Raw genomic sequence first — 23,643 nt, 5'->3', positions numbered from 1 at the left:
TGGCTTTTTAAGGGCTAGGGGGTCACAGCCAGAGGGCGGGGCTTCTGGCACGGATGTGATGGGGTTTGCACAGAACTAACATAATAGCAGAACAGAACGGACACTGCAGACCCACGCGAGGATCCCAGGGCTCACTTGACCCCTTTTCCTCTCCAGGGGAGAGGGCTGTTCCTGTTTCCCTCGGTGCAGAGGCGGAAGCTGAGGCCAGAGGGCTTGCGTGACCTGCCGGGGTCACACATGAGTCAGCGGCGGGGCCTGGGTCAGTCCCTGCCAGGTTTCCCCACCAACCTGTGTCCCCCACCGCCATGTGCCCCAAGCCCCAGCAGGTCAGGCAGGGTGGGTCCCAGGACCGCACCTTCTGGCTGACTGGGCCGCCCTCCCGGAGCCTTTGCCCCCCGTGAACATTGGTGTGTCACCAGAGCAGGAGTGAGGGCGGCACCCTCCCTCGACCTGTCCCACCACCCACCCGTACCCCCTCGCCCCTCCAGAGACCAAAGGCCCTTGTAGGCCAGGACACCCCGACCTGTGGTGGCCACTGACGGTGTTCTCGGCAGCAGCCGTGCCTTCTCTTTCCAGGTGACACCATCTGGGCCCCATCTGTCCTTCCTCACGGCGCCCTCGGCACCTTGAGCCACTACCCCCAGCCGCATTTTGGGAGAAAGATGGAGTCGAAGGTCTCAGAAGGCGGCCTGAACGTGACCCTGACAATCCGTCTGCTGATGCATGGGAAGGTACAGAGCCCAAGGCCACTGCGTCCCACCAGCTGGGAGGCAGGGGAGGGTGTGCCCTGGGCAACCTCAGGTTTACAAAGCGGTGACAGCCCGCTCCAAAGCATGTTTCTCCTGGAGACCCTTGAGGGTACTTGTGACCTGATGTCCTGTCACTGGACACCTGAGTGTGCGTTCCCTACAAACAAGGGCATAGTGTCCCATCCACGTCAGGATGCCAACACTGATGCATCCCAGCCACCCGACCTCGGGCCCCGTTCGGGCCACCCGTCGCCCCGGCCCTGCCCTTCACGATAGGACGCGTGGGGGGTCAGGGTATTCAGGCCTCCACATCCCGGACATGCCTCATCTTCAGCCTGGGGGCATCTCCTTCCATCCTTCCTCAAGGAGGCTTTCCTGATGTTTCCTCACCATTGGCAGCGGAGTCACAGGAGCTCTCGCATCAGGGGCCTGACACTGGTCCTTTGGTCCTTCCCCACAGCGGGCCCCCACTGTTGTCAGACTCCAGCACATTCATTCATCCGCTCATTCATTCCTGTCTCCGTGGACTCAGTTTGCTGCTTTATTCAGATTATTCCCATTGTGTCATTACTCATGTCGATGCCCGTATTGACCCTGACTCGGTCACTGGGAGCCTCTCCAAGCTGGCCCCTGTATCCTCCTGACTCCCTCGCACTTTGCCTGCCTCAGTCCTGGAACCAGCCGTTTCTCCAGGGAACCCTGACTCTTATGAGTGGGGGGTGGTGTTAGAAGCCCGGGTCGGGTCACATAGAGTACTCATCCTTTTTTAAAACGTGAAAAGGCAAGTAGCAGTGCTTAATTATCTTTACATCACAAAATTGGGGAAGATTTTGTGTTTTATCTGTTTCTTTCCTGGTTTCTTAAGGCCCTAAGAGCATAGAAATGCCTCCTGACTTAATTGTATGGAGCCGGCCGCTGGCTTCTGCTTGTCCATGTGTCTGTCAGAGGCAAGGCCTGAGTCTAACCAAGGTCAGACGGGCACCCGGGAGCCCCCAGACCCAGGGCCTCACACAGGCGGCCCGACTGCGCTCCTTCCTGACAGTCCTGACACCCTGTCCTCGCTCCAACACAGACGGGTCTCGGTGTCCGTCACGGGCCTTTCCCCCGGCTGCTCTATGACATCAACTTTGTGTGATTCTTTTCCCGTAGGAAGTTGGAAGCATCATCGGGAAGGTAACTACTGAGCGAGCTCTGCCTGTGCTGCGGTCCCTGAGAGGAGGTGCCAGGGCCCCGGGCCTGTGCTGGGCGACGTGCCACGTGGTGGTGTGTGCCCCGCCCTGAGGATTCCAGCGGAATCCTGAGTCCCCGCGAGGCCGGTCCAGGGCCTCCCGTACGATTCTCTGAAAGCCCAGCAGGCGATGTCCCCGGGCCCTGTCCTGGCCAGGCCCCAGCCAGTCACCATAGCAGCCCGCCCCGCTGCCCTGCGGCCTGTCCTTCTTCCCGGGCGTGAGGGCCCAGTGAGCACGATTCACTGGCATTCTCCAGAGCAGTCTCCCCTCTGGCCAGTGGGTGGTGGTGTCTCTGGAATCTCCCTTCCAAAATAAAAGACACGAGCCTCGGGGAAAGCAAGAGTGGATTTGGAAGCCTCAAGCATGTGGGAGAGGCTGGGGTGAGGCACCGCCTCCCGTGGTCGGCCTGTGACCGTCTCCAGGCCCCCTGGCGTCCAGGTCCAGGTCTTTCCACGAGAGCCTCGGGGCACCTGCCCTGGCCTGGCCCTGCTTTGCCTGTGACGAAGATGAGGGCTGTGAAGACAGCTGGGCAGGAGCCCAGCCGGCGCCCCGGCCCCCCTCCCCGAAGGGCCCCTCGCAGGGCTGTGGCGGGGGCTCAGGGAGCCACAGCGTCAGGCTCTAGCCCCACCGTGAGGGCTGCTGCTCGCTGGTGCACAAGGCGGGCATCCGCGCCCTGCGTACTCCCACGCCAGAGCCTCTCGCCCATGGTGGAACCTCGGAGCGACGCCTTGACTGTTTTCTGAATCTTTATTCCAGAAAGGAGAGACAGTGAAAAAGATGCGTGAAGAGGTGAGCTGGCTGGCACTCGGCGGCGTCCCATCTGCGGGCAGGGGGGAGGAGCGAGGCCAGCGGTCCTGTCCTGCGGGAGCCCCGGCCAGGCCACCCCTGGCGGCTCAGAGGCCCCTTCCCTCCACCACGTGTGCCCCCGCGTCAGGGCTTCTGTGTCCAGGGGCGGCAGGGGGCACGGTGGCCGACCCTGCTCTGAAGGATGGCCCCGGACGGCCTCACCGTTTAGTGTGGAGGTTTGCACATGGCTGTCAGAAGGCCTGGAAGCCCCAGCCAGGTTCCACCCGTGGCTCTAACCCCATCCGGGCTGTGCTCACCTCCTTCCAGAGCGGCGCGAGGATCAACATCTCTGAGGGAAACTGCCCGGAAAGAATTGTGACCATCACAGGCCCCACCGACGCCATCTTCAAGGCCTTTGCCATGATCGCCTACAAGTTTGAGGAGGTGAGATGTGTCCCCAGAGACCCCGCGGCAGGGGGCAAGGCACAACCCTTCGCCCCGTCACCTCCTCACCGCCCGGGGGCTCCCGTGGCCGCAGGCCACCCGGTGACAGGCCAGCCGTCACGCTCCGTGTCCGTGAGCCCGGCCCCGAGCGAGAGCCCCAGCCATGCCCCGCGGCTGCTGCCCTGGCACGTGCGCTTGGCCACGGGGGGACCCGTGGACTCTCCCGTGGACGCGTATAAACACGCATACACTTGCGTGTCTGTGGCACGTCTATGCGCCCTGTCAGTGAGTTAAATCAAGGTTTTCATGTGTTTCCAATATTGTTCAACTTGCCAAAAGTTATTCAGAGATGCATTCGGTATTTTTATTCAGAAGGTGGTCAAGCCAGGGAGTTAAGTTTTTCTGTCCAAAACGCGCCTCCCTGCCTGTCCAAGGCCCTTCGTGCCCTGCCCAGCCTTGAGGACAAAGCGGGGCCCGAGTCCGGGTGCCATCGGGATCTGCGTCTCGCCCTGTCCACGGCAGCACCACGGCAGCCACGACCTGCGTGTCTGCGAGTGATTGGCACGTGTGGGTCCCCTTCTGCAGATCCGGCTGTCCTCTCCTTGCTTGTCCTCCCGAGCCTGACTGGCCTTCAAGCCTCTGCAATCCACCAGTCCGTCCACTGTGTCCTTCCTCTGGACGCTCAGCCGTTTGCCACGGTGTGTGTGCCAGGCGCCTCCATCTGGGGACACTTGAGTCCCCACACTCGTCCTCTCGCTGCCCCCGCTGCCCCTGTGCCCCTGGGGGCAGGAACCCTGCCCCGCCAGCCTCTGGAGCATATTCGGGTGCTTTCTCACCGAGCCTGGCCTTTGCGCTCACTGGCGTGTATGCGGCATGCTGTGTAGGCCCACACGTGTCTTTCTCCCTCCCCAGGATATCATTAACTCTATGAGCAACAGCCCTGCCACCAGCAAGCCCCCGGTGACGCTGAGGCTGGTGGTCCCCGCCAGCCAGTGTGGGTCCCTGATCGGCAAAGGCGGCTCCAAGATCAAGGAGATCAGGGAGGTAACAGAACCTTCTCCGGCTGCTGGTGCCCGCTGCTGGGAGGGTAGAGCCCGCCCCCCTTCCCCTGGAGGCCCAGCACTGCGAACCCTGCCAGCATGGAGCTTACGGTAGGGGAGGGCCATGCAGAGAGCAGAGGGTGGGACGTGGGACCCCCTAGAACGTGCACAGAGGTGTCGTGCAGAGGCGCTGGGCGCCTGTGAGGGGGGCTGTGCACCCCAACCGGGGACAGGCAGGGCCCTCCTGCCACCCGGTCATGCGGCTCTAGGCCACAGAGGCCGTGGTCTCTGCCCCCAGGCAGGTGCGTCCAGGGACCGGCCGGCCTGAGCTGTCCCAGCAGGGAGGGAGCTGGTGCGAGGGGTGGACTTTATGCTCACATGTTGCCGCGTTCAGAGAAAGCCTAACTCCTTCCGTCTCCCTTAAGGAGGGTGGCCACCCTGTCGTGATTCTGTCAAGGAGAGACAGCTAAAGAGTTTAGGCTTTCCTAGTGTCCGTCACTCTCTGTGACCTGAAACTCCACAGGGGAGATAAAATTCCATGTATTTGAAAAAAGGGACTCCATTTCTGTCTCCGTCTCTACAAATGCCACTTGCAGGTTAAAATGCCTCTTGTCCAGCGTCGCTGTCCCCGTGCCAGGCCACGCTGGGCAGTGGTGGGCTGAAGGCGACCGGCCCCGCCCCATGGGCCCCCAGGGAACGGGCAGAGGGCTGGGGTGCCAGGCGGGCGTGAAGGGGCACCGTTGGGGGGGGGGGGCGTCCGTGCACCGCACCCTCAGCACGCCCTCTCGAGCTCCCAGGAGCCCTGCCCTGGCTCAGGCTGTGTCCCCTCCAATGTCTCATTTCTGCAGTCCACAGGTGCCCAGGTCCAGGTGGCCGGGGACATGCTGCCCAACTCCACGGAGCGGGCAGTGACCATCTCGGGGACCCCCGACGCCATCATCCAGTGCGTCAAGCAGATCTGTGTGGTCATGCTGGAGGTACAGTCCGGGCATCCAGGGACCACCGCCAGCCTGCCCCGCGAGCCACAACGGCTGTGGCTTCTTCGTGTCGGCTGCGGCACGTGGCTGGGGCCGTACGGGGGCCGGGGGTCGGGAGCGTGACCGGAGCGAGAGCCGTGCCGGGGGTGCGGGCGCCGGGGGAGGGACAGCTGCCGGCCGCCCGCCGCCCGCCCCCTTTGGCATGTCCCTCCTCGTGGCTGGGGAGCCGGGGAAAGGGACGTGTGAGGAGACGCTCGCATCACCGGTCGTCGGTCTGTGGCGTGAGGGGCATCCAGTACAGGGGCGGCCGTAAGCACGGCCCACGGACGAGGGGGAGGCCCGTGCTCACCACACCCGCAGGCGTCAGGGTCCCACCAAGGCACAGAGGAGGAAAAGCACGCTGAAACGCCCGGTTGTAAGAGACAGACAGGAAGTACACAAAATGGTTAAAACCAAAGGAGAAGCAAAGAAGACAGCTGAGCGAGACAAAATCCTCCCGAAATTTGGGGGAGAAACCCCTGAGATTTCAATGTCAGCCTCTGCCCCAAATGCAGCAGGGCTCACTGAGGCCGCCAGCAGTTGCTGGTCTCGAAGCTAAAGTGAAGTGTCTCTGCGTCACGCGACAGTCCCCGACAGGCGTTGTGGGCTCGAGGGCCATGAGGGAGGGCGAACACCAGGCGCCCACAGCAGTGGACTCCCAGCCTCTGTGCCCTCGCCCCTCTTGTCCTCGGCTCGGAGTTCAGATCCACCCCCAAGTCTCTAAAAAATTTGCATAGTTTCTATTTTCCTGAAGTACAATATTTTGTGAAGTCGAAAATATTTTTCTAAATATTGGTGTCCTGATGGTCCCCAGCCACTGGCCATGGTGACAGTCAGTGCCGTTCTGGGTTCCCTTCCATCCCCTGCTGCTGGGACCCGGGAGGCGCCGTGTGGACAGACGGAGCGGGCCGGGTGCTGCCTGCACCGGCGGATGCCCAAGGCGGCGAGGAAGCACGCGCGTCTTGAGCTGCGGTGGCCCGTCAGAGTGCTGAGTCCGTCAGAGTGCTGAGTCAGAGTGCTGAGCCACACAAACGGCTCCGGGAGGGACATGGCCTCCCACGTTCAATAACAAGGGTTGGACTAAAACTCTCGGCCTCCCCAGGACTCCTCCCAGGTGGCATGGCCCACACCGTGTTCGCGGTCAGGTGCGGCCCCACAGAAGCAGGCTAGACCCCGTTGGCTGCGGGTGCTGGCACCCCAGGGCTGTGGTTAGAACCGCCCGGTCTTCCCGCGGGCGGGGAGGCCGACGTGAGACTCGACCGGGAAGCGCACGTGGCAAACGTGACCCACAAACGGGCTGAGGTGGGGCCTCGCCCTTACTGGCCCGGAACTCTCAGGGGTCGGGGGAACCGCCGTGCTTAGGGAAGTTGGGCCCATTTTTAAGTGAAAATGAGCTGGATGAACAGAGCAAAGGTTAGCGGACTTTCAGACTCTGCTCGGAGGGCCCCGCACCCTTCAAGTGGCCACTGAGAGGCCTGCCCTCTGGTGCGGGTGAGTCAGCGGGGCCCCGTGGAAAGCACAGGGGTCGCCGCAAAGCCCACCCGTCAGTGCCTGCCGCACCCCGGGGGAGCCCCGAGGCTGTGCTCAGAAGCCCTCTGTCCTATCCGAGGACATCGGCATGCACGGGAACCACAAACTCACAGTGTTGGGATGGTGGGCGCTGCCGTCGGTGGGGTGCCCAGCTCAGGGACAGGGCGCGGCCAGACAGAGGTCTCTGCTGGCACCGTGAGAACGCCACTCCCTCGAGCTCCATTTAATCACGGTTCTGCCGCGATGAAGCGAGTCTTACCTGAGGCTGCAGTGAATCCCAGCTGCACAGAGACGTTTCTGGAGGCGTTCGGTCATACCTGCAGAAACACTGAAGACTGGACGACCCCAGGAGCCCATCATCACCCCAGACATGAGTCAGTTCGCAGGCCCCACAGCAGCCCTTCCTGCTTTATTTACAGCGAGGCTGCAGTGTTCCCAAGGTCACACAGCTCGGCCAAGGCCATACAGATTTCCCAAGGTCATACAGAGTGGCCAAGGGTACAGAGCATCATGTCAAGGTCAAACCTTGTGCTCAAGGTCACACAGTGTGCCCACGGTCACACAGCATGGCTTGGACTACAGAGTTGAAGCTGTCATCCCCTCTACTAAGCCTGTGCCCACATGACTTTGTGTCTCAGGTCGGGGCACTGTGAGGTCACACCCGGTAGCCCAGGGTGTGGGCTGGGCCTGAGTGGGCCCTGGTCTCGAGAACTCCCAGCAGGGACACTGCCCTGGCCCCCACCCTCTGCCTCTGGCAAGCGGTGTTGCTGACCTGAGCTGGGCCCTGTGGCCTCTGCTCCCAGGGAAGACGGCCACCTGGCCAGACAAGGGTGGACCTTGGTTGCCTCTGACCAAGGAGTTGGGCTGAATTTATCAGAATCTGGCAGACTTCCGGTACTTAAGAATGTCATCCACCCCAAGGTAAAAAGCCTGTACTTTTGGACACAGAATAATCAAAGGAAATTCTAGCAAAGCTCATCAAGACTGTAACATATTTCATTTGAACTCTAGGTTTTTTTTTTTTAAAGTTGCTCCCTTTTGTTAATAGTGAAATTGGATGTTTCTGACTGTCCCGTGATGGATGCCTACTGAGCATCATGACCCTGGCCAAGCAAAGCCTTTGGGGCTCTGAGCAGGACCCCCCCCATGGTGGAGCTGCCCAGAAAGGCCAGCTTCATCCTGAGCATGAGAGAGAGGGACAGATTTTCCCAGAGGACAGCACCCAGGCTGACACAAGTGGCCCGCAGGCAGCCACCTGGCCATCTGTGCAGGCTGTGGGGGCCCCCAGTGCAGACTGGGGCTTGGTTTCCATTCTTACTTCTCAGGGAGTAGCATCCCACACCGCCGTGGAGCCCACCACACCCTGCGGGCGGATGGCGCCCGTGCTGGGGTGTATTTAGGGCAGTAGTTATGTGGAAGAGGGGGCCCTCCGGAGGGTCCCCATCAGGCAGCCCTCCCGCCGCGGGGTATCCCCTACCCTCTGGCACTGCCGGGGAGGGTGGGCGGTGCAGCGGGGTGGGCTCGGGAAGGAGGCCTCCCCGCGATCAGATCCTGACGCGAAGCTGCTCTAATGCTCTCTCTCCCTCTCCTGTCCCTTTTCCTAGTCCCCACCGAAAGGTGCCACCATTCCCTACCGCCCAAAGCCCGCCTCCACCCCTGTCATTTTTGCAGGTGGTCAGGTAAGAGCCGACCCGCTCGCGGCCTCCACTGCCAACCTCAGCCTTTTACTGCAGCCCCCGCCGCTGCCCGTTAGTGCACTCAGGTTTTCTCCCTTCTCACGTGCACGTCTCCCACCCCACCCACGCTGGGCGCAGAGCTCTCCCGGCCTGCCGCCGGGCACGGGGCGAGCTGGGCAGTGTGGGGCAGACAGAAAAGGCCAAGGCAGACGTCCCGCAGAGCCTGGACCCCGGAAGCGTCTTCTCCCTGGCCCGGCACAGAAGGACCCTGGTCCTGCCTAGGCAACATTGGCCCAAATCTACTTCGTCGAGTGTCTAAGGGGCTTGGCAGAAGGGCCAGAAGCGTTACAGTGACCCTGTGGCTCGAGGTTGAGACAACTGGAGCTGTGGGAACAGGGTCCCGTCTCCCCCAAAATGCACATCCCCAACTCCCCACAGAGGAGTCTCTAGGAGCACGCAGGGGAAGGGAAAGGTGACTTCCGGGTCACAGCGATGGCCCTCGCACTCCGCCCTGCCCCGCACCGGCCAGGCCGGGACACCTGCTCTGCACACCTGTTGCTGGGGCAGGAGCCGCCGACCTCCTTCCTCCCCCTTCGGCAAGGGGCCCGGGAGGCCAGCAGCTGCAGAGATTAGCATCTGAGGCCAGCAGCTCATCAGCAGGGCCCAGAGAGAGCTGAGGAGAGGGGCTGTGCCCGCCTCCCGCCACCGGGCACCTGTGCCACCCACCTCGGGGTCACAACAATAGGTAGAGGACCTTGGGAGGTGCCCGGCCAGGGTGCCTGGAGGAGCTCTGCGTCCAGTTGGCGGTGACGTGTGTCTTTGTTCAAGGGAGAGTGAAGACTGAGCATTCCCAGAGGCAACCCAGGTCAGGGGAGAATGGCCATGACTTTATCGTTAACAAAGGGGCAAATGAAAATTTTCTCCACATTTTAAAGGAATCTTATCAGATCCTCCAGATTGACTCCCACGTTAGGTGTTTCCAAGAGCAGCATGTGGGCTGCTTCCCACCGGGAGGGACCCAGTGGCTCCCACAGGGCTGTGTGGTTCAGGGAAGGCCACTGTCCACTGTGCCTGGCTTCTGCACGCAGCCACTGCGGGCCCGTCTCCCAGTTACCACAGCCCTCAAGTCACCCAGTGGCCCTGCCCTTTGTCTGGATCCTTCACGTCCCTGCACCCTCCCACTGCAGCCCCGGGACCTGGGCACGCCCCCATTTTACAGGTCAGAAAGCAAGGCCAGAGGTAGTCACGGGGGCACACAGACACAGGGGGCCTTGTTCAGAACACGATGTCCTTTCCCCTGAAGTCCTAGTAAGCTAGCAGGTTAGATACATGTGTGGCCTTGACCCTGACATGTGAACAGACCCATGATGCCACCATGTGGTAAAGCGCGGTCTGTCTTCAAAAGGGAAGCACAGTAACACCCACGAGAGCCGGGGAAGCCGTGTGGGCCAAGGCCAGCGTAGCCCCAGCCAAGGAAGGCCGTCCCGGTCATCTCTCAGGGCAGCGAGGTTACCAGCATCGTGGGCGCTTGTCCCGAGGCTGTCCCAGGCTACAGGCACCTGTGCCCCCTGAGACAGGTCTGGCCAGTGGCTCTTCGTGGTTGTGTGGAGACCGATGAGCCACAGCACAAACAGAAATGGGGTGTGAATGAGATTTAGCAGCAAGGGGGCCCTTCAGAACCCAGACCCCACCTGCCGCAGGACCTAGGCCTGACTCCTCTCTGGAGACACCCCTCACTGTGGATCTCCCACCTGCACTGGCTCTCACCGAGCACTGGTACCCGAGGGCCAGCAGGTACCCCACCAGGGAGCACCAGCCTGCATTTCAAAAAATGTTTTTAAAGTTTCTGTATTTTTGAGAGAGAGCAAGCGGGGGAGGGCCAGAGGGAGAGGGAGAGGGAGACAGAGGATCTGACTTCGGCTCCGTGCTGACAGCAGGGACCCCAATGCAGGGCTCAAGCTCACAAACTGTGAGATCACGACCTGAGCCGAAGTCAGACACTTAACTGACTGAGCCACCAGGCGCCCCAACCCAGCCAGCCCAGTGTTTCAAGCAGGTCGCAGATGATGAAGGTTTCCTCCGGAGAACCTTTGTCTGTCTTCCCAGCTGTACCTTCCCTCTATCCATGGTAAACTGCTCCCACAGTTCAAATAAAACCAAGAGTGCGACCACCTAAGTGAGTAAAAACGTGTGGGATAAAGAACTGCCCTGTCCGGAGGTGTGTGCAGTTCCACTGGGGCGACCGTGGCCGTGGGACGGTGTGCGTCCCAGGCCTGTGACGCGTGGTGACGCACTGGAGCGTGTGCCTGCTGGCACCTCCATGAAACCTAAAGACAAGCCACGGAGCTTGTGCACAGAAGTCCAGAGGGGAAAGGGCGGCCCCACTGCCTTCCCCTCGGACACTTGCAGCGTCTGATAAGATTCCTTTACTTCCCCGTGGGACGCCTGGATGGCCCCCGCCTCCAGTGGGCCCCGCCCAGTGCCTGGTGGCCTTTACCTCCCCGCTTGGGTTGTTTATGAGGAAAACCGTCAGACGCCACCCTCGGTGCAAAGTCCACAGAAGGGACGCTCGGACTGGCCTGTGTTCTCCCTCTCGGTGCACGTGTGCAGACACAGGTGGGCATCGCGTGCCCGCTTGGGATGTGGCACGGGGACCCCACGTGGCCAGGTGCCGGAAGGCACGTCCCTCCCCACCTGTGCCACCCATGCCCGGGGCCTCGAACGTGGCTGCCCAGAGCTGGTGTGGCACGTCCCACATGACAGCACATGAGGCCTGACAGCGAGTCTTTGGTCTTTGCTCTCCCTTGACACCTTGTGGATCGTTTGTTTTTGGCCGTGAGTTTCTGGGAGCGTCTCAGCCGGTGGACTATTGGGGTGGGTGGGGGCGGGCAGGGGGGAGAGGCGCCAGGCCCACACCCGCTGTGGCCACTCTGAGTCACCGTCTTGAAGGTGAAGCCTCAGGGACCACGCTGGCCCCGGAGAACAACTGTTCGGCCCGCTGAGGCTGCAGGTCAAGACCATCCATCTTGTGACTGATTCGGGCACGTTTCTTACTTAATCTGCTTTTGCAAAATTGGTTTTGAGTCACCTTTTAAAGGTCCTTTGGTTTGGTTTTCTTGGGACAAGTACTTTGCAAAAGTGTTCACTCTGAAAGCTGATAAAAATTGCCAAAGGCTAATAATGAATCTGTAACGGTCAGATCACTTGCGGGGGGGTTTCTATTAAGAACCCCCTCCGGGGGAGTGGGGAGCCTTCCCAGCTGCGCCCCTTCCCGCCCTCCCTGCCGGCCCGGCCAGTCTGCACTCCTGCGGCTCTCCAGGAGGTGGGGCGCGGCTCGCCTGGCCCACGTGTCCCGCTGTAGCGCCGGTGAGGCTTGGCCCCGCGACACCCCCAGTCTGCACCTCCCGGCGCCCTGAAGGACTCGCCTTTTGTCCTAAGCTGCCGGCGGAAGGGGGGATGCGCTCTGTGAGGGCACGCTCTCTCCAGAGGGCCTCGGGCCCGTTCCCACAAAGCCCCACCCCTGAGAAAGCCCGTGTCCCCCGGGGAGGGCCGCCGGCGGGCACAAGCGCGGCCGCCGCTTCACGAGCTGACCGTGTCTCTCTCTTTCTAGGCCTACACGATCCAGGGACAGTACGCCATCCCCCACCCAGATGTGAGTCTCCACTCTGCCTCCCTGGCCTTCTCTTCTCATTACCGTTGCCCACCTGCATGCTGCTGTACTTGCTACTAATATTAATATTACGCAATAATATTAATACCGTTCTCTCAATGTTCCCGACCTCTGTCGTATCCATATGACCTTGAATAACCTTTAACCTCTTAGCACTAATTCTACTTGTGTGGAGGACTTGGCCTGATGTCAAATTGTTCTGATTGTTGCTGCGCTCTGGGGCTTTCCTCTGCACACGGGGCCTTAGGCGGTGGCCGCAAGGGTGCTCTGCCGTGGCACCTGCCCCATCGGGTGCCCTGCAGCCACCTGAGAAGTTAGGTGACGTGCTATCAGACAGGTGCTCCAAGAGATGCTGGGAAGGATGTTTGAACGTCCGGTAAAGCCACACTGTCCCCTGTGGGGCCCGAGTTGAAACAGTAGCCCCTACACCCTGAGTACAAAAGCCAACAGACGTGGCCTTGGTGTTCTTTCTAGGGCTGAAGCCCCTTGCTCCGCCATCGGGGCCTGCTCAGACGTCCCTGCGTGTGTTCCAGTCTGAGTGTGGTATCCGAGTGGAGAACGGGGACATCCAAAGATGCACTGTCAGTGGCCCAGGGGCTGAGGGGCCAGTGTGCAGCAGGAACAGGGCAGCAGCTGTGACCCAAGGTCGTCTCTCCACAGGGACCCGGACGCTCGGGCAAGGAGGTCCTCACTAGTTGATCCGGAAGGGAGGGTTGGGGCAGGAAGGCGGGAGGGACCGGGCCAGGGGAAGAAGGTGGAGGTGCGATCGGCCTCCGTGCTGCTTTCTGCAGCGGCAGCCAACCTGGAGCTGGTTTCGAGAAGCCGTTTTCTTCTCTAAACCATTTCGAGACCTGCCGAGCTTCGCGGCCTCTCCAAGAAAGCGTTTTCCTGCATGTTCTCTGGGACCCGGGACTCACGTGGGAGGCGCTGCCGGGTTGATGGGTGCTCGAGTCTTCTGCCAACCCCTACACGGTCCAGCTGGGCGCGCAGGACGTGGTCAGTGAGATGTGCAGGCAGATCACTCCCGTGCCCCGCCTGCCCTCTGGAGCCCACAGACCCCTCAGGGCCATGGCCACCTCCATCTCCCCTTTGAGGATACGTGTCAAAGGCTGGCCTCTGCTAGTGACCTCCACACCCCGTTCCGTGTTATCGGGGATGCTCTTCATTCTCCTGTGAGTTGCTTAGAGATCCCAGGAGTGGGGAGGTGGTGAAGGTGCGAACCTACTCAGCCTTCTCAAAAGAACCATCGGCAGCTTTAAAAGTTAAACGTCTTTTACCTCAAGGAGGTTGCCAGCAGTGCCCACGAAAATGACAGAGCGCTGGAGGTCGGTCCGTAGGAGCCCCCGCGGCAGGCAGGGGCAGGCCCCGTGGCTCAGAGGCCTTTCTGGTTCCAGGCGGGTGACGCCCTGTCCCTCATCGTCTCAGCCGACCGCCGACTGTGACGGGGGGTGCAGATGTTAGAGCCTGGGAGAAGGGGCGGCCCGTCCCCAGCGCAGGAGTGCGCACGGAGCGTAGGCACACGAGGGGGTGGGCTCCACCGCTCCTCTCAGAGGGCCCCGAGTGGGGTGGTGGCAAATCAGAACAGAGGCCAAGTGGGTCACAGGCCTAATTCCTAGGGTGGCACGATCTTCATTTAACGGGGGGCCGCTGGTCTTGCTCCTCTAGAAGTGCGGGTGCGTGTGCAAAAGCGGACTGGAAAACCCGGCTCGTGGGCTTTTCTCAAACTCAGGAGCTCAGGAAACACAGTGGTCTAGCCCCTCACGAAGGGCGGTTGACCCCAGAGAACAGCTCTGAGGCCTGAGATTTCCTGCAGCCCTAGGCATGGCCTCTGAGCTCACAGAGAAGAGTTTCTGGCCTCAGGTTCCCACGTTCGTGGGCGCACACCTGTCTCAGGCTGAGGAACTTCCGTTTGGCTGATTGATTTTTGTATCAACTCGTCGTTATGTCCCTCCATGTGATTTTCTCACTATCTCTTGAAAGCGGGTAGTCTCGCAGGCATTTTTGTCAGATTGTTTAAGCTGACTTATAACTCAGGGTTGCATAATTGCTTCATTGCCTTTGGTACGTCTCATGAGCTGGCGCTCTGTGCGGGACCCTCCCCTGTGTAGACCGGACAGGGTGGGGGACGCACGGCTGCCAGGACTCTGTAGCGAGAGCTCTGGGAAGTGCGCTTTGCGCGCCGGTGACACTGAACGCCAGACGATCGTGTTGATGCTCCATCCGAAACAAAAATAAACCAACCGCCTGGTGACACGGGTGATGGTGGCCAGGAAAGGGAACTTTTAGCTAAGCTTAGTATTCAGTAGGGATTTTAAAGGCCTCGTTTCTTAGAACCCAAATACAATAGCGATGGGAAATACTACTTTATTTTAAAATATAACTGAGTGCACAGGTTGAATGTTTGAGCCACGGTGGCTGACACACACACCTTTTAACAGCCTGGTAACTTATCTGAATCAGGCCCAGACTGTAAGGAAACCTGTTTCTTAGAGCTGAGTGTTTCTCCATCTAGAACTAAACTGTACGTCCTTCTTACATGCCCTGCTTCGCCCTCCCTGGAGAATCGCCAGGACCCACCTTGCCAGTTTTGCGGTGGCACCTGCCACTCGCTTGTTTTGCCCGAATCCCCCCGGACTCGCCCAGGAGAGGCACCGGGGCACCGGGTATGGGAGGATGTCCCCGGCCCCAGCCTCACCTCCAGAGCTCTGGGGGCGGCTCCCCTCACCTGCACAGAGCCTCCGCGGGGCCACGCGGCTTCAGACGTGGGGGGTGGGGGGCAGCAGGGACTCAGACGTGGGAGCCACCCAGTCCTCCCGCCCACCCAGTAACCTGTGTCTCTTCACTTCCGCGGTGTGATCAGCCAGCGGCAGGCCAACCCCTGCATGTGACTCCTCTCTGCTGGTCTTCAGACTTTCCGAGTGACTCCCTCATGCGACATGCCCCTCTTTCAAGGGGCCAAAAGCAAGCAGAAAGCAAGCCAGGCGTTCCAAGTGACAACAAAGGGTTCGCCACCTCTGCCTGCTCGCCCGCACCTGGCTCCGACTGCAGGGCGGCTCTCAGGACGGCCACCCAGTCTCAAGCACGAGGAAGTGGTCGTTTGGAAAGCTCGTCGCCAGAATAAAGAGCCATGGCTTCCAGCAGCGGCGCCCAGTAACCGGGGGTCACAGGAAGCGTGTTCTTTAGGAGACAGTGACACAGAGTCATAACAGAGGGAAGAGGCATCAGCGGGAGGGTGCACGTCAGGTCCTGCTGTCCACTCACAATTTGTTGTGGGTGCGGGGACTCCCCCGATGATCGCCGTGCGGTGGCACCTCGTACTGGGCACAGTGGAGACTGGCCAGCACTCCGACGCCAGCCGGCTTCTGGGCCTCACGTCCGCCCTGCTCCTCCCAGGACCCTGCGGCTCAGGCTGGTGGGGAGGTGCCCGCGCCCCACCCGCTGCCAGGGCACCTCCTATCCCTGCCCCTAGGCCGGCTTGCCGGAGATCTTCTCTGCCTCCCTGCCCCCTCAGAGGCCGAATCTGCATTTCCATCACACAGGGTGATGACGATTCTATGAGATGAGCACTGAGGATTTGTCAGAATCAACAAAAGAAACCAGTCCTCACGTTCAGGAATCCCAACAAATCCCAAACAATGTAAATAAAAAGAATTCCATCTCGGATCTGTCAGAGTAAAATTGCATGACATCAAGACCAAAAGTAAATCTCCAAAGTAGTCAGAACAGGAATGTCAAGACAGCGAGAGAGGAAGGAGGGGACGTCTCGTCAGCAACTCTGGAGGCCAGAAGGTGGTGGTGTGATAAGAAAAAGTAATTGTCAACCCAAGTTTCTATCTTAAGAGGATCTTCCAAGGACCTAAATCCAAGCATTTTCGGACAAATAGCTGTGACCAACAGGCTTGTGACAGATGCCTTCGGGAGAAGGACAGCGATTGTGGAGGCGAGGCCAGAGATGTAGGAAACGGGCTTGTTTCATTAACATAAGCACGGGCCAATGAAATACCGATGATTTTGACTACACAAAAATGTATACGTTTGGGCAAAGGAAAGCAAAAATTGTCTGTAAAGTCAACATCAAAGTTGTCTAATTTGTGGGATTAATAGAACAAGTAAACAAAAACAGACCTACGATTCAGATGGACCCTGGGGGAATGAGAACTTTCTGTAGCTTACCGTGTCATCCCAGAAGAGGCAAAGAGTTTAGATTTTAAATGTATGTATTAAAATGTGAAAGTGACCACTGACAGAAAAGAGTTTAATTCTGTAACTTCTGTAAAGGTATAGAGGGAGAATGCATGGCAGAAATTAACCAGTACAAAAGGAGAAAAGGATGAAAAACAGGAAAGAAGCCTGAGAAGATCAGGGCAATTACAAGTGCAAAATAAAATGGCAGAAATTAATCTATATGTACGTGTAATTGTGATCAAAGTAAAAGTGTTCCCGTTAAAAAATAAGGTTCTCGGACTTAAAAAGCAAAACAGAACAAAAAACAAATAGACAAACTAACAAAACAGGAAAAAAAACACAAAAACATAGCGTTTTCTTCCCCTGGAGACACACCTAAAGAATAAGGACCCAGAAATATTGAAAGAAGAGAAAAAGCTATTCTGGGGAAGTACTGACTGAAAGAAACCTTATATGTCAACATTAATATCAGGGGCGGGGGGGAGGGCGGGAGTCAAGGCAAATGCTATATTTAGTCACTTAGACGTTGATAAAGAAGTCAACTTTAGTTGATATTTAGTCACTTACATGTTCACCAGAAGATATAAATTCATAATTTTGTACACACCTTAAACATATCTTCAAATACATGTAAAGAAAAAATTAACAAACCATAAAGGGAATTTGACAGACATTATAGGTAGAGCCTTCATCTAACTCTCTTTCAATAAAGAATAAAGAAGGTATTGATGGTGCAGTCGGTGAGCCTGGTGAGACATAGATTGAACTCTATACAATCCTAAACAGCCATGGAAGTCATGGAAACTTAATAAGACTTGATCACATATTATGCCATTAAAAAAAAAAAAAACCCACCATCTATAAAAAATTGGAATCCTGTAGGCTCTATTCTCTTACCACAAAGCAATTAAGTTGAAATCAATAATTAAAAGATGACCTTTGAAGAAAAACCTTGTATTTACTGAAAGTTAAAGACCAAAAGGCCAAAATAAATGGAGAAGCATACCAAGTTCACGGGTAGGAACATGAAGTATCTTTAAATGTCAATTCTCGGGGCACCTGGGTGGCTCAGTCAGTTGAGTGTCTGACTCTTGATCTCAGCTCAGGTCTTGATCTCGGGGTCGGGAGTTCAAGACCCTCACTGCGGCTTCATGATGGGCATGAGGCCTACTTTTAAAAAAATTTTTTTAAATAAAATAAAATGTCAATTCTTCCCAAATCGAGGTACAAATGCAGTACAATTCCAATCAGAATCCTGACAGGGACTTAAGATGCTGTTTTAAAATTTGTGTTCAAGAGCAAAGACCAAGAAACATCAAGATCTTAATGAAGAGACTGTATGCTAGGGAGAGCAGTCCCGGAAGATACGGAGATTTGCTGTAAGGCCAAATGACTGGAGACAGAGTGGTTTGGGCACAGGGACAGACACTGGACCAGCAGGCTATATCAGGACAGTGGGTCATCCACATGGGAAAAATAATTTAAACACTACTGATGTGTCAAGAACGTCAACACAAGAGAGGAAAATAGCACCTTTAGAAGAAAATATAGGAGAATCCCTTTCTTTTTCAGGTCAGGAAAAGCGGTCTTAAGCAAAACATAAAGCAAACCATGAAGAAAATATTAATGAGTTTCACTACATTAAAATTTTAAAATTCTGTTTCCCTAAAGACACCAAAGGAGAGTGGGGGAAATGATCTTTTCAGCATACACAGCTGAAATAGGATTAGTATCTGAAATACAAAAGGAGTTTTTGTGAATCAGCAAAAATCAACCCAGTAGAAAAATGAGCAAAAGACACACACATTTCACGGGAGGAGACGTGACCACCGCCTAGGCCCCCATGGCGGGCTGTTCCGAGAAGTGACTGGTAGCTGCATGGTGCATTCGACTCGAGATAACTCACTGAGTTGTGGTCTCATGGATACTTAGGATTTCAGCCTTTGTCTGCATTTAGTATTTGTTTCTCTGTTCCAACCAGTATCCATTGGAAAAGGCAAGGGACAGAGAGCTGTCCATTTCATGACACCCTGGCCCCCCCCCTCCCTTTCCTTCTCCCTTCTTCCCTCCCAGCCCTGTGGAGGCCCTTGTGAATATTGAAAGTGATTCTTTTTTGATGGCAGAAATATTTCAAAAAGCAGGAATCCCCCTAGCCCTTTTCCTGCTCTTGCCTTAGAAAGTGTAGAAATTGTATTCCGAGGAGATGAAGTGCTTGACTGCTTAAAGGCAGAGCCAAGACCAGAGGGAGGCCAGCTGGCATCTGCCATCCGTCCACCTCTCTGCCCACCCACTCCCTGTACCAGTGTTTATCCAGTCACTGCCGTGTGCCCGTCCAGGCTCCCCAGGACATCACTTTACATTCATGTGCGTGGGTGGAGGGGACTCATCTGTTGGTGTGGCCATTTCTCCATAAAAAGCAGCCCGTGCGTGGCAGCCAGAGACATTAGGGCTGGGACATCTGAAGCCCCTGGGGGCGGCCGTTCTCTGGCATCGGCATGGCTGGCCTCAGGGAGTATTCACCTGGCCGTGCCCGGGCTGTGCCCAGAACACGGGCGGCCGGGCTCTGGAGCACACCCGCCTGGTGCACCCCGTCTGCCTCCCTGCCGGGGGCCGTGGAGAGACCAGAGGAGCAGCCAGGGTGACGGAGCTGTGGACGGGCGGGTAGGGAAGCCACAGGTCGTTGGGGACGGCGCTTCCCCCATCCTGCACATCGGGACCCGCCAAGCCCACTCCACAGAGCTGGGCGGTGCTGGGGCTAACCCAGGCCGGTTCCGCCTCCAGGGCCCCGCTCTCCACTGCCGTCCTGACCGGCACACAGCTGTGTGCTCTCGGGGGCTCGGGACAGATAGGAGAGGGCCCTGCTGTGGGCGGAGCACAGAGCAGCCCGGCCAGGGCTCCCCAAGGCCAGCAGGTGCCAGCAGACCTCGTCGCACCAGGGCCGCCCCTGGGCCAAGGGCTGAAGCCCCCAGGGGTCCGGTCACACGGCAGGCCGCTCTCCTATGTGAGCACCGCGTCCGCATCGAAATCCGAGCGGTGGTCAGAGCGCACTGTGCGCCGTGTCCCCACGTGCCCGGCCTGTGCTCCAGCTTCCCGCTTGCCGTCTCCGGAAGTGGTTCCCTCCTCCATCCTGGGAACTCGTAGTTAACTGCCTGGTGGAGAAACCTTAGCCCTGTTTCCAACTCCCCCTTGAGGTGGGTTCACACCCCTGCCGGGTGTCCTCGGTGGCCCGAGCTCGCTGCGCACAGGCTCCGCGGCCCCGCGGCTCCCGGTCCCATCGGCTAGAGGCAGATTCATGGGACCGATCTGCGGTCCGGCCCCTGGGCGGCGCCTCAGCCACGGACGGACGGTGTCACCCCCTCCTCAGCCTGCAGGTACTTGCTGTCTTTCTTACGCGTCCCTGAAAGAGGAGGCTTCTCTAGGCTACTTGCAGGGTGTTCTGCAGGCACCTTCCCCGCAGGGTCATCCTGCCTGTGCCTCAGGCACAGCCGGTGCAGGCCACGCATCACCTCTTGTCCCTTGTGACTCCGGCGGTGTCCCGTGATGGTATTTCCGGGGTGTGTTCTTCCAACACCTTCCTCGGGGGGCTTCGGTGCAGAGCTGCTCATGTCACGTCAGGCTCAGCGATGTCAGGGCTTGGGCAGGGGGGCGGGGCAGCGGGGGCGGGGTCAGCCCCCAGTCCCAGGGACAACGTTGACCCGCACCACCTCGTCAGGGACTCTTGGAGCTGAATCTGAGCCCAGGTCACCACATCCCCTGACCTATTTCTCAGGACCCGTAGGCATGATACCTGCACCCAGAGCGGCCCCACTGAGTGAGGTGTGGCCAGTGCTTCCTGGGCGGCCCCACCCCGAGTGCCACAGGTCAGGGAGCACCCCAGAAGACAGGCAGAAAGCTGCATTTCGAGGCACTCCCCCTTTCCAGGAAGGGAAGGAGAACAGAAACTCTAATGGCAAGGTCACAGGAGCCGGCCGGGAAAGATGGGCCGGGTGTGGCCACCTCCGCTGCAGGAGCCTGCCTCACATCCCGGGGGCTCACACGGCGAGGGGTCCACCTGAAAGGGACGACCAGGAGGCCACGGGTCGGTCACGGCTGGGCCCCCAGCTGTAGCTGGGGTCCACACCGTGCGTCATCCTGTGGGGGCCGGAAGAGCCTGGACCGCACGGCCCCGTGCACGGCGAGCCCCCGTGCCCGCCACTGCGGCCACGGGGCACGGCAGACGGGGCAGGGGCTCTCCAGGGCGGGCCGTCGGGGGCACCGTGACCCTCCCCACGGTGGGAAGGGGCCCGTGGTGTTTGTCTTAGCTGCCGGCGACCCGCTCCTCTATCACCGTGAGGCCCGTCTGTGAAGGCTCTTGAGTGTCTCGGGTGTTTGCGCCTCGGGCACCATTGCTGCCTCCCCGACACACTTGTGTGGCACTGGGGACGCCGGCTCCTCCCCGAGGGCCCCGTCCTGCTGGCCTCCGGGGGCTCCGGGAAGGGCCCGTCCTCGCCTCCAGAACGGAGTCCAGGGCCGGCCCGAAGCGGGGCCGGTACACGTTCGCGTGGGGCCTGCTGTCCAGGGGAGGCTGGGAGCTGAGCGCGTTGCCCAGAGTGTGCGGTGCAGGCCCTGAGCGTGAGCAGGCCCGAGGACATCCTGCTGGATGTCTGGCGCTTGGCTGTGGGCTGGGGGTCGCCGCCCGCCAGGCCTGTGTGAGCTGCCAGGGAGTCGAGGAGAGGAAAGGAATCGGGCGCGCCGCCCAGAGGCCCATTGGTTTTCCCAGGCCAAGTCCTTGAGTTCTGCGTCTGCCATGTGTCCGCATGGCCCCTCTCTATCTATTTGTACAACGTTCTGTTACTGCCTTTTTAATTTGGTGTGACTTGTGCTCGATGACAATAATCTTCTTAGCTCTCGTGTCCCTCCTACCCCAGCAGTTGACCAAGCTCCACCAGCTGGCCATGCAGCAAACCCCCTTTCCTCCCCTCGGACAGACCAACCCCGCTTTCCCCGGTACGTACCCAGCTGCCCTTTCTGACCTCCTCTCTTCTCACCTGGGGACTCTCTTTCTGAACGGTCTTATTCAGGGCGGTGAGCAGAGCAGGTACAGTTGTAGTTGTGGATGCCAAGGGCGCAGTGTAGACACGTAGCAGTGTGCACGTTGCAGAGGGCCGGGCGGGGAGGTCTGCGTGTGTCTCCTGTGGTAGGGTAGTCACCTCACGGCTGGCCTTCTTGGGAAGAGATGTCACGTCTGCCCCCTCGGGTCCGTGCCTGCTCTCCACTGCACACAGGCGTCCTGGAGGTCCCTCCTGCTGGACGCACCACCCACTTGGCCAGCCCTGAAGTCTGTTCTCCAGGAGCAAGAGCTCAGACGAGCAGACGGATGCCCTTCTGCAGGAGGCCGGTGCACATCCCGGAGTGACACCTGCCCGGGACGGCACCCGGCCCTGCCCCGGGGAAAACGAGATGAGCCAGCCCCCGGCCCAGGGCGCGGTCGCCATCGGCACCCTACTTGGCACAGGGGCGGGGGTGGGCCTTAGCCCGCACTGTCTGGCCAGCTGGGCGTGCGTTCCTCCCGGATGACGGCAGGGCATCGCCTCGGTGGCCGAGTGGGTGACAACACACGGACACGCTGGTCTGCCGTGCATGCGCCAGTCAGATTTTGAGCTTCCCTAGTTGAAGTGACCTTGCTTATCTCCTTGAGGGCAAAACATTAAATCTGTTTCTTCTTTGCTCTCCAGGAGAAAAGCTGCCTTTACACTCCTCCGAAGAAGCTCAAAATCTGATGGGCCAGTCGTCAGGTAAAACAAAAGCACACTAAACGGAGAGAGAGCAGGCCCAGAAGGCCGTGCGTCCGCCCCTGCTCGGGCTCCGGGTCACTGACCTGGCGGGAGGAGGGGCGAGGAGGCCCGATCGCGTCTGCCACGGGGACTGCGAGCGCCTCAGCGAGGGGCCAGTGCCGTCAGGGGACAGAGCCCGAGCGGCCGGCGCCAGGCCTGCACGTGCAGTTCACAGCTTCCGTGTCCGGCAAGTGGGTCAGTCCCGAGTCTCTGATGGCCACTGAAGGCCCCACACGTGGTGGGCCACCCTCTGTGTTGCCACATATTCTCTGGGTGGCACGGCGCGTGGGGGCCCGCCGGAAAGGATTTACCATGACGTGTGCTTTCCGGGGACGCGCTTTGTAGGAGACACGGCACGCCGTCAGGGAGCAGAGGCCCCCGGGCCCGATCTGTCTGCACCCGTTGTGGCCGCGTGAAGCTGCGCCTAGGCTGTGGCAGGGCAGACACGGGTCTGCGGGTCCCAGTACCCGGGGCGGGTGGGGAGCGAAGCCGCTTGAGAGCTTGCGGCTGGCGGAGCGGGCTCCCCGCGAGGCGCCACCCGCTCCCCCGTCCTGCTCAGGGTCGGGGCAGAAGAGCAAGTGTCCAGCTGAAAGGGAATGCAGGAGGGCAGCGCTCCCGGCGTGAGCCTGCTGTCACCCCGTCCGTGTGTTCTGGGCCCCAGAGCCTAGCTGTGCGCCTGGGGCTCTGGGGGCATCTCCGGGCGAGACGCCGGCTCTGATGATCAGAGCGCCCCACGTGGGTTCCATCGCGGTGCAGCCTTTAACTCAGTTCATGCAGAATTTAGCGAATGGGAATTAGAGACAAACTTTTACAGGATGTAGATACCGACCCTTACTGAGTTGCACATCTACTCAGGTGGTAACGCACGTGTGCCCGCGAGCCCTCTGCCGTTTATATGGGATTTCGTACCGCTGCCCGGCGACCGCCTTCCGGAGACAGCCGGGACCCAAGGGCCTGGCTCGCCCGGGACCCACGGCCCCCATCCCGCCGGCCACCCACCTCCCCTGTCACGGCTCCCCCAGCACCGCCTCCGGGCCCCAAGGACACGGGGCACATGTGCACACGACCTCTTTAAGGGGTCCCTGTGATGACCTCCCACCCGAGGCCCCATGGGACCCACAGGGAGAGCGTGCACACACACGTGTCCCACCACGGCAGCCGGTGGAGTAGGATGTGTGGTGACAAGGGGCGACGTCACTGCCGCTCCCAAAGCCAGCTCGGGCTCGCGTGGCGAAGCTTGACTCATCCAAGCACGTGGAATGTCAGCATATCGTGAGAGGATCCCTGCTGGGGCACGGGGTCCTGAGGCACAAGAGCAGATGTGTCTCCAAATGACCAGCTTAATTTCCGTACCTTCTTAAAGAGAAGTCTAATACTTTCCTCCCCCGGATCAAAATATACCAAGGTGAACCGATGGGACTCTTGTCGTTACGTCCGTCCCAGATGAGGCTGTTCAGGAGTTCCTGTAAGGATGCAGACAGGACTGAGGAAATCTCTTAAATGAC

The 23,643-nt window shown here is 59.2% G+C and overlaps 1 protein-coding gene across 15 annotated transcripts in view; it reads left to right on the top strand.

The window, feature by feature from the left end:
* The window catches only part of PCBP3 (poly(rC) binding protein 3), a 274,553-nt gene that overhangs the window by 242,624 nt on the left and 8,286 nt on the right, over positions 1–23,643 (top strand). For 4 of the 15 annotated variants that reach the window (XM_042954549.1, XM_042954551.1, XM_042954552.1 and 1 more), the window contains 11 exons: positions 157–259; positions 577–731; positions 1,899–1,922; positions 2,735–2,767; positions 3,092–3,208; positions 4,121–4,252; positions 5,097–5,225; positions 8,399–8,542; positions 12,081–12,122; positions 21,233–21,311; positions 22,040–22,099. In XM_042954549.1, the coding sequence (XP_042810483.1) occupies positions 238–259; positions 577–731; positions 1,899–1,922; positions 2,735–2,767; positions 3,092–3,208; positions 4,121–4,252; positions 5,097–5,225; positions 8,399–8,542; positions 12,081–12,122; positions 21,233–21,311; positions 22,040–22,099 (937 nt within the window). In that variant the 5' untranslated portion in view covers positions 157–237. The remainder of the gene's footprint in view (positions 1–156; positions 260–576; positions 732–1,898; positions 1,923–2,734; positions 2,768–3,091; positions 3,209–4,120; positions 4,253–5,096; positions 5,226–8,398; positions 8,543–12,080; positions 12,123–21,232; positions 21,312–22,039; positions 22,100–23,643) is intronic. The other 11 variants (XM_042954554.1, XM_042954564.1, XM_042954558.1 and 8 more) reach the window with 10 other exon arrangements.

The sequence above is a fragment of the Panthera leo genome, chromosome C2 (genome assembly GCF_018350215.1).
Source record: "Panthera leo isolate Ple1 chromosome C2, P.leo_Ple1_pat1.1, whole genome shotgun sequence".
NCBI lineage: Eukaryota > Metazoa > Chordata > Mammalia > Carnivora > Felidae > Panthera > Panthera leo.
Note: the sequence above shows the minus strand (reverse complement) of the source record. Positions and strands in the feature narration are given on the sequence as shown.